Genomic DNA, 15,197 nt, shown 5'->3' on the forward strand with positions numbered 1-15,197 from the left:
CGCCGTCGATTACTCCTAATCCTTATATAGGAGGCCAGGTCTCATGACTCCGGATCGATTACATATTCATATTCAACTACCTCTATACGGGGCTTGTACTTGTGTTGCACACCAGGTTCTATTGCATTTTGGGCTTCACGAGCCTTCAGTCATCACCGGGTATGGTAACAATGGGTACCCAATAAGATATGCCCATGTTAACCAACAATTCTAATTTTTCATTGGAAATGGCTGAATTATAGTACTCCGTATTTATCACCTACCGACCACAGTAATGCCGACAGCAACAGAGCAACCATCTTCCGCTGTCCCACAGACACCGAACTTTCCCTCTTCACCAAAACAAGGTTGAGAGCACCATGCCGCTGGCAAATAGACCTCGCAGGATGATACGGTTTGCCCAGGACTAAAATGACAAACAAGCCACGAAATGGCCTGCTTAAGTAATGCGACGATTTTCTTTTTTTTTTTTTTGCAGGTAAATGCAACGAGTTTGAACAAACCATACTCGGCGCTCTGGATTACATTAGAGGAGTTACAAAGAAAATGAGCCACAAACCCATGACCAGAAAAGGTGCATGACAGTGCCAATCCATTCCTGGAACAAGTTATCATCTTAAATATAAAGCAATAAGAAAAAGCTGGCAGGACAACTACAGTAAAATTGTTTGTCATTACATCCAATATCATATCAACGTAGCTTGGCTAAATGTCTAGCTTCATCCAAATCAGTTGATATCTAAACAACCTGAGATGAAATCTAAATAAGCTCTAGAGCCTGTGCAGTAAGAATATCTAATAAGCAAAGTAATGGCTACAGTTTCTCGCCGTCATCAGCTTGTAAAATTCAACTCAATGTTGCCTTGGCACTCTCCCCAAAAAGTCCTAACCATCAGAATCTTCATCATCACTGGGCTGTTCGAAAATTTCGAACTCACCATCACTTGCTTCGGCATTATTAAGGGTGTCGCCTAATTTATCCTGGCCATGTTCATTTAGTGGGAAGCTGCGCAACACCTCCTCAAGATATCCAGTGGACAAGCCTTCTCCAAGTGTGTCTGATACTTTTAATAGGAAAACAATTTCGAACCTCATCCATGGAAAACAATTTCGGACCTCATCCATGGAAGGATTAGTTTTTGAGGTAAATCATTTTATCTTGTCAATACACAAAACACAACTATCAACATGCATATATATCAAAAAGAACAAAACATAGTTTCAACTGCAACCTAAGAATGTAAAATCTGCTAACTCGGAAGTTTTGAAAGATACACAAGGAAAACAAACCAGTTTTTGCTATGCAACCAGATTCCAGTTCCTTTGTTTTTTTGCTCCAAACTAAAAGCTAAAACCAATGGTGAGTCTTTGGAACATAAACCAAACTGACACTCAATCCTATCTGAGTAAGGATGTAAGTGACCTGATAATATTCCAATATTCCTTTATTTATTTTTTTGCTCCAAACTGAAAGCTAAAACCTATGGCGAGTCTTTGGAACATAAACCAAATTGACACTCAATCTTATCTAAATAAGGATGTAAGTAACATGATAATATTCCATGGGGGGACTATCTACATCCTTATTTAGATTAGATCCCCCATGGAATGCACATGAATTAACTTCTGCAGAATGTTAGTAAAACTGTAGCAAAACATGCTGTAAAAGTTTTCTTTGTTAACCAACATAATACCTTTACTGCTACCTTAAAGTCTATGAGAAATAAAAAATGGTAATGAATTGTATAAGGATACACGAACCATGTAAGGTGAAATCAGGAACATCCTCGGCCTACATACATATATTAGAGGATTAGTTTTTGCAGCACCCACATATAGGAAACTGGTGCAAGTAGAGACATACCATGGATGGAGAATCATAACCATCTGATTCCTCTTTATCCTCTTCTTCATCGTCATCATCATCTTCACTATCAGAGTTGTTAGTGTCCACTTGATCCTCAGATCCAGCATGTATGCCAGGTGCTTCTGCAGAACAAATGGGATTTAACAAGTATGGGTGTGCTTAAGCATCCCTCATGAAGAACAAACATATGCTCATCAACTTTTACGTTCATCATATACAAAGTTACAAACAAAAGTAAAAGAAAAAAAAGAGCATGCATAAAATTGGGTAATAGAAATATGAACCCATATGTTAGCATGCATGTATTAGTTTGTAATTTTCCTATAAAAACATAGTACTGGAACAAGTTAGAATGTGGATATGCAAAACTGTGTGTAAAAATATGATAACGTGTTCACTGCAAACAAATACCGTAGAAGATTGTGAAGATTCTACTCACAGGTCATTTTTTCTAATGTGTTAGTACTATGAACTTTTAGGAATTTCTTGTACATTCACGAGTACCCAAACCACAATACTACCTCCATTCCATAAAAGAAGGCATATAAATTTAGTCAAAAGTCAATGTGCTCTAAGTTTGACTAAACATATAGTAGAAAATATAAACATCACAATATTGAATAAGTACATTGTTAGAAAATGTTTTATGGTGAATCTAGTGATATTGATTTGGTATTGTGAATATTCATATTTTTTTCTATATAATTGGTCAAACTTAGTAGGCGTTGATTTTTGACTAAATTTATATGCCTTTGCTTTATGAATGGAGGTAGTAGCTGCACACAAAGCTAGGTTCATAAGATCCATGTCTGCATAAAATTACAGATAGAGCCATCCAAGCAGCATATGTAGCTCAATAAGAAATGTTTTGAGCCATTCAGATAGTAATATATTCATACTGCTCATAGCTCATTAAGAGGTCTACAAAACGTGAAAAGCTAACCACACATTATGTCTGCAGATTGCACAGCGGCCAGAGCCCCTATGGATTGGACAAATATGCATTTGAATAGTGTTAAAGTAAGATGAAACGGAATAAACCTTCATCAACATCTTTTCTTTCCTTCAATTTCCCAGATCTGCAAAAGACTTCCTGCTTTTTCGTCCTTTCAATACGTTCATGGTTAGTCCTCAAAATGTTTTTTGCATCTTCATTAGGACATAATGAGAGGAACCTTATGCTTAGTTGTAACCTCAACATTTCAATCATTGGCTGAGAAAACCAACCTGTCGATTGCTAAATAGGAGTTAGTTAGTTGATGACAAAAAGGACTACTGGTACAAGTTATGGATCAAGATTATCTCCCAGATAATGATAACAGAAAAAGTTGAGTAAGCTTGGCAATTGGAAGTGGCCAGTGAAAGTATGCGAGCAGGCAAAGTGGTCAGTGAAATTTCATATTACAAGCTGTTCTCTGCCATATTTCCTCAAGATACTTAATATGACTGTACAAGGAGCTAATGAGTTAACTGATAACTATACTTCTAAAATTAGATTTCTAAAGGCCAGAGTCCACCCAAAACCCACATAATGTTAATTCACCCTCATGACATCAGTAAATAAGTAATAGTAAAGGTGGTATGCCCACACATTGTTTATGTTTTTCCTTTCCAAGAAAGCCTCAAAATAAATATTTAGTTACTCACTGAGCAAGTCGACTGATGAGAAGGTTTTCTAATTTCTGCTTGAATGAAGTCGTCCTTCAGTTCAAATAACTGCAGGGAAATGAAACTCTTCGATGGCATCCTTTCAAGCTTGCACATGTCTGACCACTTTTCAGATCTTAAATGCAAAAAGAATAAAATGTATAAGCAGGGGGGTAGAAGCATAAGCAGCAATTGTGAAGGCCGTCTTATTAAAAACAGAAGAACTTAAACAACGTCATCCGGAACCTGCGTTCATGGACAAACAACAATACCACCAGGCCCTGGACACCACAATCATCTGGAAGAATGAAAGTGAGGAACCAATATTTGGGCAGGTTCATCGGGATAAAAGTTCAACTGGATTGATGCAGATGAAAGTGAAGAGCTAATAAGCATCTGTTCGCCATATCAGGACACCAGGATTATATTATGTAGCTCTTGTACTAATCATATTAGTCATGTCCAATGACCAACAGTTCAACAGAAACCCTTGATAGAAATCAAAGTTGAACATGCATTACTACATCTACTCCCTCAGTTCCCTAATATAAGACGTTTTGGTAGGCAATTTCAAGAGCACTTAAATAAAACCCTCAGTAGAAAACTAGAATATGCCAAAGAGAGTTTTTGCAATCTGTAACGAAGCTTCAACACTTTACGTGCATGTAGTGTGAGATTAGTACCTGAACCATCTATAATTTTTGACCCACATACCCATTACGGCAGTTTCACAATTAATTACATTCAAGTTCTCTACAAAGTCCAGCCCAATCACTATAAGGTGGCGGGCTGGAAACTACTATGTTCACAATAACTATACCCAAAAACTCGATGCACCACAATGAAACACAACTGCCGACTTACCTCCAAACACAGCTCCTCACTATTTACCATGTTGACCTTTTCTACGACAATCAAACTAACATAATATTTTATTTATTCCAAAGATGAATATTCCACATATTTCGCCTGAGAAATCTACGCAGCACAACATATTTGTTATTGCTCAAATCTCAGCAAGCTAATGTAAAGAATCGGTATAGTTATTCACTGTGTTTGGTGCTCTTGAAAGATGGACAGACAAATATTTTAGTTGCGGAAGAGAGTCAGCATCTTGTACATAACTAAATCGTATAACACTAGCATCCACTGGATTCGCGGGAGAGGTGGCAGAAATATCAGGATGAGCTTCAAAACGGTGCTGCCATTCACATGCATTCTGTTTTGAACAAGGACAGGGAGTAGAGCATGCAACTTTGCCCACTAAGTTCTTTCACCAGTATAAAAAGCTAGTAAGACTAGTATTATGAAAGTACTTTTACAACAATCCACTAATACAGGAAACCTTGGGGCAACTGAGAGCCAGATCTTTTAAAATGTTGCGGCAATATAACATTGTCTCAAAATTCAAGCTAAAAGAAATATATAACTCACCCATAGTTATTTTTCTTTTGAAGATTCCTTAGCTCATGAGGCATGCGGAAATCAATTCTCTGATATCTAGCACAAGAAAAGCAGCTTTAAAAAATTCTGGGACAGCTAACAATATAGTTCCAAAACAAGAATGATATACTCTTTTTTAGGAGTTGGTTGCTCCGGATTACTTGAACATTTGGTTGCAAAGCTAAAGAATGTTTTTGACGAAGTTTCTTCTCCTCATAGATAGAAGTTACTTTTCAGGATAAAGAACTCCTCAAAGAAGGGCTTCTCAGAATATGATGGATGCTAGTTAGGAAGTAGATTTGATCATCGCTGTTAGTTAACAGGATTTGTTTTTACCATGCTACTTTGGTGGTAGTGTTATAATATGATCGCTAGCATGTTACTAACCTTGAAGTAGATATGTTGTTGAACCAAGACAGACATACAGATATGCTGCTCTAGCATACAAGTCTGACAGAGGATTGAAACTGGATGGTTTTTCGCTAATCTGAATTCTGAACCAACCAGGAGCCTACAAGCAATAATTTTTCCCTTCTCCTTTGCACTTTCTAATTAAGTAGCCCATTATGCATTATCCATATACTGAACAACCACATTTATGCAACAACAACAACAACAACCAAGCCTTTCAGTCCCAAACAAGTTGGGGTAGGCTAACAACCACATTTATGCACTTTTAAAAAAATGATAGCAGTAGTCTAACAATGTCAAGCTTTTTGTCTAATGCATAGTTCAGAAAAATAAGACTTGTCAATGCTTGATATTAGAGTGCTCATTTAAAACATTTTCTGATGGTAGTTTATACTTCATAGGTTCTGCAGAAGAAACGAGAGCTTTATGGTCACTGATCATCTAATGGATGTCAAATAAGAAAGTAGCTGTGCTTAGAAACAGGCTCTAGTGTCTAGGAGACATCTAATGGGTGTCAAATAAGAAATAGTTAATGAAATAGCTTTGCTTACATTCGTGACTCAGGATCTTTACGAGGATCATATTCTTTTCTGATCCAGAATTTACCAAAGGGTCCGGTAGCGAAGTAGTATCCAGCTTTAAACAGAAGGCTGAGCAAGCACAGAAAAAGAAACATTATGAATGAAGAGCATGATAGTTGAAAGACATTTAAGACATCTAAAGGCCTAAATGATCAATCGAGTCAGCAAAAGTGAAAAAAAATGAAACCTTTTGAACTGGCCTGTTGACACCTGCACACCATCATCAAGCAAACGTTCATAAAGTGACTGTCTTGGCCACACAGGACGCTCGTCAAACAATTTGCACACAGCCATCTGCCAATCCCACTCTGATGAATTCTTCGGTATGTGGTCTTCCCAATTGATCTTCTTAGGAACAGGTAAATGCCAATTAAGGTAACAAGGGCAATATTGTAAATTACATCATGCCCAATGTTTGATAGGAGTGGAAATGCAATATAGCTTAGGGAAGTGAGGAAGATAATTTGTTTTCTGGGAAGAATCTCTAAGTTGTATGTCTTACAGCAGTTGCTAATACGAGTTGAGTTATAAGAGTAAAATGTTTATGCAAGGCGGAGTGATAACTGAAATCATTTTCAAATTGAAAAAGAAAAATGTTTGTTCCTAAGAATAAAAGGCACATAGAACTTTTCCCCTCAACACAAAATGGGATTCAGTAGAACTGCACCCCTCAACAAAAATGCGAGACTCGGGTAGGTTAACAACTATCAGTCTATCATCACAAAATCTACAGAAACATATTAACCTCCTCATGCGAAAATCTCTCTTTTCCATTTTGGGTCTCTTTAATTGTTTTGGTCTACTTTAAAAAAAAATCAGCTCTTGATTTTCCAACTCCTCTTAGGCTTACTTTATTATTTCTCCATTTTGCTCCAAAACCACAAGGTCTAGCTATTTGAATATCACATACACACAAATGGCAATATCTTATATGCCACTCAGAGTATGCAAAATGTTGGTTCTGCCACTAAGTTTGTACATTTTTGTATATGCTACAGGAAACACATGTCAGTAATGATTCGATCCACTTTTAATGGCGACGGTGTGAAAACAAATACCTGTGCTCGATGATTACTTAGTATTCGTCTCCTTGATTTGAGGACAGTGACAATACCGACCAAAGGGTGAGCTATCAGCTACCTACACCCAGGTCATGCCACATGTTTTACCTCAGACCAAGTCACACCACTGCTAAAAGTGGCACTGCACGCTAGTGACAAATGCTTCTGATGGCAAATACAAGGCAATACAATACCCGAACTCAGATGGCAGATCCTAAATTTCATAAACCCAGAGTAATATGTAAGATATTATCCTATTATTATAAAAAAGAACTTACACAAACTTGATGGAACAATGCTAAATAAAGGATATCTTGAATGTTGAAAGGAAGTGCAATGGTTGGTTCAATATCCATCTGCAAACAAAGAAAAACAGCCATAGTTAAATCAGTTAACAAGCCAATTCATACCAAGTACAATGGGAAAGAGAAGGCAATGTAGGAGGCGGCGGGATGAGAGGAGGTGGTAGCAAAAAATGTCCAAAATGCTATTGAAGTAAGCCCGCTAAATTAAAGAGTGCCCGAAAGCATTAAGAAACAGTTCTATGAAGGCAGTGTTCCCATTTTCCTCTGAAAATTGATGGGGCAGAGGCAGTCTATCTAACAACAACGGATTGTACCTCTACAGAAATTTCAGCATCCTATAACAAAAGAAAAGTATAAACCAGCAAGATATGATATAGAGCCATGGCCTCAAGAAGATACACATTGGCTTCGTCAAGAAACTATCAAGGAAGCGGATTTGACAGCACAACAGAAGACACATTGATATGGAGTAAACCCCTAACAATGTCCACATGGGAAACAGTATATAAATTAAGAACTCCTTAGTTAGTTTTGTGTGTTTTCTAGGACTACCTGAATTTCCATGTTTTGCTACAGATAAATAAACATCATACTTCCCAGTTGTAACTCCTACAGATATCCTATTTTAAAGGAAGGTGGAACAGGAAAGATGTTGAGCATACCACCACTCAACAACTCCGTCTGTTTAGTAAGGAAATCCAAATTTCACATGAATATTAATATTTTTAACTGTTAGCCCGCTTCAAAGCACTTTCAAATTGGGTGGCGTATTGCTGGCTTGCTGACCACTTACTGCTATTTAGAGCATTCTTGCAATGTAGAGCCAAGTATGGCACAATTACAATAAGCAGACATTCCCGAGAACCTAGAGACCACTGTAAGAAATAAACAACAGAAGAAGTCCATGCAAGGAGGACATACCTCCCACCGATGCTGTACAACTCCCCTTTGCATGCTCTTGGATAGTGCATTGGACGATGGTAGAAGCCTACAAAATTACAGAAAACACTATTAAGCAATATTTAAATGATATATTCTTCGCACATATATAATATATGAAAATAGCGGAACTTTAAACAAGCTAGTACAGCTGATTCCAGAAGATCTGCAACATAGACTCGCGTTTAGTCTTAAATGATTTTAATGCGTTTTGTACCAATTATGAGCAGGTCGGACAAACATGTTTTATCTAAGCTATATAAGAAGATTTGGGGAGCATTCTGAAAAAATCTGAGAGTACTGTTGATGCCTTATGGAGATTAATGACACTATCAGTCCTTTGACAGGGTTTGACCATAGGAACAACTGTGCTGATGAAGGACATTTGGCACCAGAAGTCATGTGTGTGACAGGAAGTCACTTATAGGAAAAGTAACCTACTGTAATTCCTTTTCCGTTAGGGAAAAGTAACTAATCTCATTGCACAAAGCTAAAGAGATTAGTCACTGCAGATGACAAATAAAAGAATCAGACATCCCTCACTTGGTATGTTTGCGCAATGAGTTATTCAATCAGAAGCTGTCATGATAAATCTACAAAGCATGTTTTGGCTTCCAATTGTTTCAAGGCACAAGATATATCCCATGACCTTTTTTACATATCCAGCAGATATTTGATGTATCAGCAGCATAACAGAGTACTTATAAATATTCCCACATGGTGCATCATAGGAATATGTGCATCCAACACACCATATATGTAAAAAAAATTAAAAATTATCAGGTATTTTATCACAGTAACAAATTTTAGGTTCAAGTTCATATGTTTACCTTCTCCAAAGGAATCAAGAGAAACACAAATATCAAAACAAAAGTTGAATAAACCGATATTCAATTTCATTGCTAAATGTGAAATTAGCATCACTTACGCTATGTTTGTCGGAGTATCCTTTATTGAGAAGAGTGGTGGTACCAGCATCATGACATCTCCATCCTCTGTTTCTAGATCTCCTGCCTTATCTGCCATGCAGGAGAGAAAAGCAATGATCAGAAATGGTAATAATAAGAAAATTGCATCATCAAAGACAGAAAATCTGAAAGTAGCATACCACTGCCTAAATCATCTTTAGCGTTTGGACGATCTACCCGTTTTCTTTTTCTCACTTCAGCAGCATGCACTGGAACGACATGCTGAAAATCTGACATACCTGCATAATCTTGAATATCAGCAATGTACAATCTCCCGTATGCATATCGTATCCTAATCTACTAGCCGTGAAAAGTAGAACAAGAGAATAATCTGTTGACACATTCTACCAGAAGGAATCGTCCTCCTTGAAGTCGCAAAGCTGATGTAAGGGGTGGGTGCAGTGATGGCCACAGATATACTGATCGTTCCAGTTGTATCACAAGCCACATTTATACTACTTCATCATTTCTGCCAGTGTGTGGTGGCATAGTTACTGTGTTGGGCATGTTCCACAGAGGTGTTGGGTGTCAGCAGGACATAGGAGATGGTGTGCAGCGGCCAGCTGGTACGCAGGGACAGGCATGCTGGACGCCCAGGTCTCACAACATTGTTGGTCGTGACACCATCAGGCACATTTCTTTTACGCTAAACCTTGCATTGTTTGACATGTAAACTTCTGAATTTATATAATTTGACAGGTGGTGGTACTTAGCTATCTATTAGACTCTAGAATCATAATGGTGCAAATAATATGCAAGACAAGGCTATGCCATAAATGGGCAGCTTGTGTGAGGAAAGTAATTTTAGAATATTTTACAATAAATGCAATTCACAAACTCAGTTTAGGCCGGAAGGGTATATAATATTGTGGTTTGATTAACAAGCAGAACTTTGTATCTTACATTTTTAATACCTCCGTTCGTAATAAATACCTTCCTCGAAAGGAAGCAGCGGAAAAAAAATCTAACTTTGGATATTAATGTGTTATAAAAATATATTGAAAATAGTACTACAAATATATTGCATCAAAGTAGTTTCATAATTTCCATTAATATATACATACAAAATCTGACAGTCGAAGATACAAAAATGGAGACTTTGTCAATGTCCAAAACATCGTCTATTTCAAAAGCGGAAGTATTGTTTTAGTCCCTCAACCATAAGCGGAAAAGATGGTAGTGTGCCAGCCCAACAAGACATGTCCCTATGCTATTTCTTCTAAAGATAGACTTGTTTAACTCAGTTTGGATTCTGAAAATAAACATCAATCCAGATGATAAGCATTCATCTGGATGACAATCAGTAAGCGGACATGACACGTTTTGGAGCAACAAAGCTATAAAGTAGTAAATTGTATACCTACATTTGAGCAAGGAATATAAGAACTCATCTCCAATTGTTGAAAAAGACCATTACTCTATAAAGCTTATTTCTCCTCACCGCATCAGCTCAGATTCGGAATGTGGTACTTGAACAGCTGTGAAAAAACTGCTACTACTACTACATCTTCTAACTGGTCCAAATAACCAAGTCTTGGAATATGACAGCCATTATTTAAGTGTAAGAAAGACAAGGCATTTCATCGAACAGGCTGTGCTGAAACGCTCACCTTCAAAATGGTAGCCGCCATGGACACGCGCCACCACCTGAGCACGCGGCGGCGCAGAACCTCCTTTGGGCCTGGAGAGGCGAAGGAGAAGGCCAGAGGAGGCCCGGTGCTCGGCGCAGGCCGGGTGGCAGTAGGGGTCCTCTGGGCGGAATCGGAGCTCGAGGCGGGGAGGCGCGGGGGCGGAGGCGGGGGCGGGGGTGGAGGCGGGGGTTGGTTTGTAGTTCCGGACCTGCGGGACATAGGAGAAGAAGCTGTGAGGTGGGTCATTCCGCGGAAGCGACAGAGGTGGGGGCTTCAGGTGTACCTTGGTGATGGCGGGGAGGCCGCCAAGGGTATGGGCGGCGCGGGCGGGAGAGGAGGGGTACCCAGGGTAGTGCACGGCAAAGGCCTCGGCCTCCGGCAGTGTGCCGCTGACGGTGCCGTCCTTGATGGTGGACGAAGACTGCGGCGCCTCTTCCGCCGTCGCCGCCGACGCCATGGGGATGGGAGAGGTCATCTTCTTGTCTTGGGATGGCAATTTTCCAACCTACTAAAAAACGCAGCTTCCGACGCCTTAATTACGATCCGAGGCAACGCCAACGCGTGGAGATTACTGCTCAGGTCGGAACGAAATTAGGAAGGCAGCAGCGGCATCCAAGATTCCGACATCCAAGGCCGGAGGCGGCGGCGTGGGCCGGAAGGAGAATAGCGACAGGGGGCGCACCTCGTCTAAATGCTCGCGCTCGCCGCCGTCGTCTCTCCTGGATGCCGCCGTACCGCGGAACTCACACGCCTGCCTGCCTGCCTCGCGCCGTCCCGTCGGCCTGGTGGTCGGACAGGAGCTCGTCCCTCCCGCTACCGCCGACCGAGGACCCGGCGAAGAGCAGTGTTGTGTGTATATGCGTGTACCATCGACAGTGCTTAGATCTGGCAAGCCCGGGTGACCCACAGATGGTGATGAGGCATGTGGCCCATCGAGCGGCCCAGTTGCTGTTGATCTTGAAGGATGAAGTCCGGCCTAGGAGAAGGGAGCCGGATCCGACCGATCTCAGGAGGAACCTGGATCTATGAAGGTCCATTAGGAACCCGGATCCGGTACAACGTTCAAAGAAAGGTGAATCCTTGACGTGCACGGCAAGACATTGTACCGTAGTTAGGCAAACCTGTATTCGGCTAGGACTCTCCATGTAAACCCTAGATCCGTGCGCCTTTATAAGCCGGATCCCGGGAGCTCTAGAGGCACAATCACAACTCATTGTAACATCGCGAAAGCACCCAGATAATTCCAGACAAGCAGCAGTAGGCCCTGTCATCGTGCAGGTGTTCCGAAGCTGGGTAAATCGCGTACCACCGTCCCGAGAGCACTCCGCCCTATGGCCCCTACTTCTTCTCCCCCTCGTGAGGATCCCTCCTCCGAGGTACCGTCGATTAGGCAACGACAGTTGGCGCCCACCGTGGGGCCTGCGGCGTACGGAGGCGGAGCAGGAGGGTTCCGCCATGGAAAGCTACGACGACACCATCGCTGTGGGGCGCGTCCTTTACGCCGGAAATCTGCCGTTCGTCCCTCCGGATGAGTGCTGCATTCCGGCTAAGACAAACCCCGTCAAGCTCTCCATCGTCCCAGTTGGCAGCATACACATCTTCATCGGGGAAACCGTCGATTCCGACGGAAACCCACTGGTAAGTAGCGCTGACGCGACCGCCGCTGAGCAGGACGCAGTCGCGAAGATCCGATCTGAGATGTAGGAGCTTCCTAAGGAAGATTCCGCCTTGGATCTGGAAATTTCAAAACCCACCCAATCCGCCCATGAGCAGGAAATAACGGTGGAAGACCAATGCAGATCCGCCTGGGTCTCCCAGGTGTTAGAAAAGCAGAGGTGCCACTTCGTACACTTCTTGGCCCATACCGCCGGAACCGCCCCTCAAGAAGTCGGAGCTGGTCCCGAGCAGGTCGGGGCACCGGAAAACAACGCTGCTCCGGATCAGGACGAGCCTGTCGGAGAAAGCGAAACTCCGGCCGAAGAGTCGATTTTGGGGAACCTAAGCCCAATTTCCGGGGATACCCCCTCCATGGATACTGAAGAGTTCAACCGGAAGCTAGGGGAATACGGATTCGGTGATCAGCCCGAAGTTGAATCCGCCCAGCCTAAGCAGGTACTTGCGACCGTGGCGGCGCTGGAACAACGTGAATCAGAAGATGCAAACACCCAATCCGACCCCCAGCCATCCCGTCAAGGATCTCCAATGTCGCGGGAACGACCGCATGAGGAACTCCTGTCGCCTGAGGAGATGGTTGCACAAGCAGGCATTGATGCAATTTATCACTCGGATATTCTTAACAAACCCATCACTCCCGAAGACGTAGAAGCGCTAGAAGCCAAGAGACTGGAGATGCTGGCCACAGCCAAGAAATTCGCCGACACCGCAGCTGCAATGCTTGATGAAAGGAAGCACGCCGCAGTTTTTGTGGAAGACTTCATCCAGCGCGAGCAGGAGGTAGACGAAGGATTGGCGAAGGTCAAGGAACTCCGGAAGCATTGGGAGGACAAGATCGTTGAAGCTCATCAAGAGGTCGAAAAAGTCCGGCGAGACTTGATAGCTCCCCGTAAGATCACCTTCGCAACTCCGACTGAGCAGCAGCCATACGCCACTCCAAAGGACAATATGAAGAAGGCTGTGGAGATCTTGAAGAAAAAGGACAAGTGACAAGGTATCAACTTGTCAATGCCTATGGATTGTAGGCTAGGGTTTAGTTGGAAGTAGAGGGCAAGTAGATCTCGAAGGTTTCAGCCGAAAAGTACTCGACGATTATGAGAACTAGGGTTCGTAACAATGATTCGATGATCTCTTCGTCCCTCGACTCCCCCTTTATATAGGAGGCGGAGCCGAGGGTTTCGTTTTGTACAAGTTACAGAGTCCGGGACGGTTTCTAACTCATCCCGCCAGATTACAAATAACACTTCCTATTACAACTCTAACTTTCCTTAATATATCTTGGGCTCCCGAATCTTCTTATTCTTCGGGTAGTGGGCCTTCAGTAAACCCCGGGTACTATCTTCGGCAGGCCCATTTGGGATGCCTATGTCAGTAGACCCCGAGATTTTGCTTGAATCGTAGAGTCAGGGAAAATCTCCACTGTTTATTTTTATTCAACAGCTTCAACTTTTTTATATTTCTTCATAAAATTCTATATTGTACAGGGATAATGGTAGTTGGGGCTAGTTCATCTGACGGATCAGGTACTAGTTAACTGCTCTAGTGGCAATCCGCAAAAACCTACTTCAAGATCACGTCCCTGGACATGATCTCGGGATAATGGTGTAAACTTCGACAGGTGTCGCTTAAGGTCTTACCATTCTGTCGAGTCCCAGTCAAATTTATCGAGTACCTAACGCGTCCGTTAGGATTTTTCTTCGTATCTGTTGATACGGATAAAAGTAGCAGAGCGCAGTCTTCGGCGATGCCACGCCCAGCAGAAACGTATCTGAGGTCTTACCTTCGCAAATTTGCGGCATTCAGAAATTGATCGCAACTTTGGCGTTCTGAGAATATATTGTCGAGTGCTTTTCCGGCTGTTGGAATGGCACATTTTATCGAGTCAAAGATGACTTATATTGCTCTCCCGATGGGAGTATATGTAGAGTTAGTTATAACTCGAAATATATTCTTTTGCTTTGCTATGTTTCTTTTTTAATTTCATCGGGTACGCGAACAGCGTTCCCGATGGGAGTAGCCTCCGAGGCTACAGCCAAGGACTTGTGCTTGGTTGTAGGCTCAACATTTTAGTCCACCTTGTCGCTATATTGTCATTATTTCTCGATATGATCTTCTTTTCATCTCTCGGGTGCGCGAACAGCGCTCCCGATGGGAGTAGCCCCCGAGGCTACAGCCAAGGACTTGTGCTTGGTTGTAGGCTCCCACAATTTCTATATTGCCATACTCGAAATTTTACTTTTGTCGAAGTAGCCCCCGAGCATTTGGGCAAAAACTTGTATTTGATCAAAGGCTCCCGAAGTATTTAATAACTTCTCCTGCCGCCAATCTTCTTTTATTTTTCTTGTCGGCATGCTTCCCTTAGTCAAATTTACTTCATCTCTGTTAATAGTCGTGATTTTTCTGCCTTGTGGGTCCATTGTTTCCACCACATTGACACGTCGTGCAAGTGGGGGACACACGTCCTCCGCTTTTCCTGGCGCACGTACTGTAACGCCTGTTCTATTCCATCTCAGTAAAAATACCTTTTTACCCTTTATCTACAAGATCTTTTTTCACCACACGATTTCTTCATCCAACGGTGCATTGCTTCGCCCAATTCCTATATAAACCTTTCTTCAACCTCCGTTCACTCCTTCGCTTGCGCCGCACATCTGTTCCTCTTTGCAAAAA

General features: G+C 41.9%; 1 protein-coding gene across 2 annotated transcripts; it reads right to left on the minus strand.

The window, feature by feature from the left end:
- Positions 1-577: 577 nt before the first annotated feature.
- LOC127334193 (transcription factor tau subunit sfc1) lies at positions 578-11,695 on the minus strand. 2 transcript variants are annotated; one of them, XM_051360617.2, is made up of 15 exons: positions 11,536-11,695; positions 11,137-11,358; positions 10,833-11,061; positions 9,363-9,461; positions 9,183-9,273; positions 8,237-8,303; positions 7,324-7,366; positions 6,137-6,308; positions 5,920-6,018; positions 4,949-5,014; positions 3,515-3,650; positions 2,909-3,104; positions 1,865-1,989; positions 1,756-1,792; positions 578-1,058 (listed from the first exon to the last, which is right to left on the minus strand). In XM_051360617.2, exons 2-15 carry the CDS (start codon positions 11,326-11,328, stop codon positions 886-888), a joined length of 1,725 nt encoding a protein of 574 aa, XP_051216577.1. In that variant the 5' UTR covers positions 11,329-11,358; positions 11,536-11,695; the 3' UTR covers positions 578-885. The 2 variants fall into 2 exon arrangements, with proteins under 2 accessions (XP_051216577.1, XP_051216578.1); XM_051360618.1 differs by having other exon boundaries at positions 11,137-11,424; positions 11,536-11,692.
- Between the last annotated feature and the right edge of the window lie 3,502 nt (positions 11,696-15,197).

This window comes from Lolium perenne, unplaced genomic scaffold (assembly GCF_019359855.2).
Source record: "Lolium perenne isolate Kyuss_39 unplaced genomic scaffold, Kyuss_2.0 unplaced26, whole genome shotgun sequence".
NCBI lineage: Eukaryota > Viridiplantae > Streptophyta > Magnoliopsida > Poales > Poaceae > Lolium > Lolium perenne.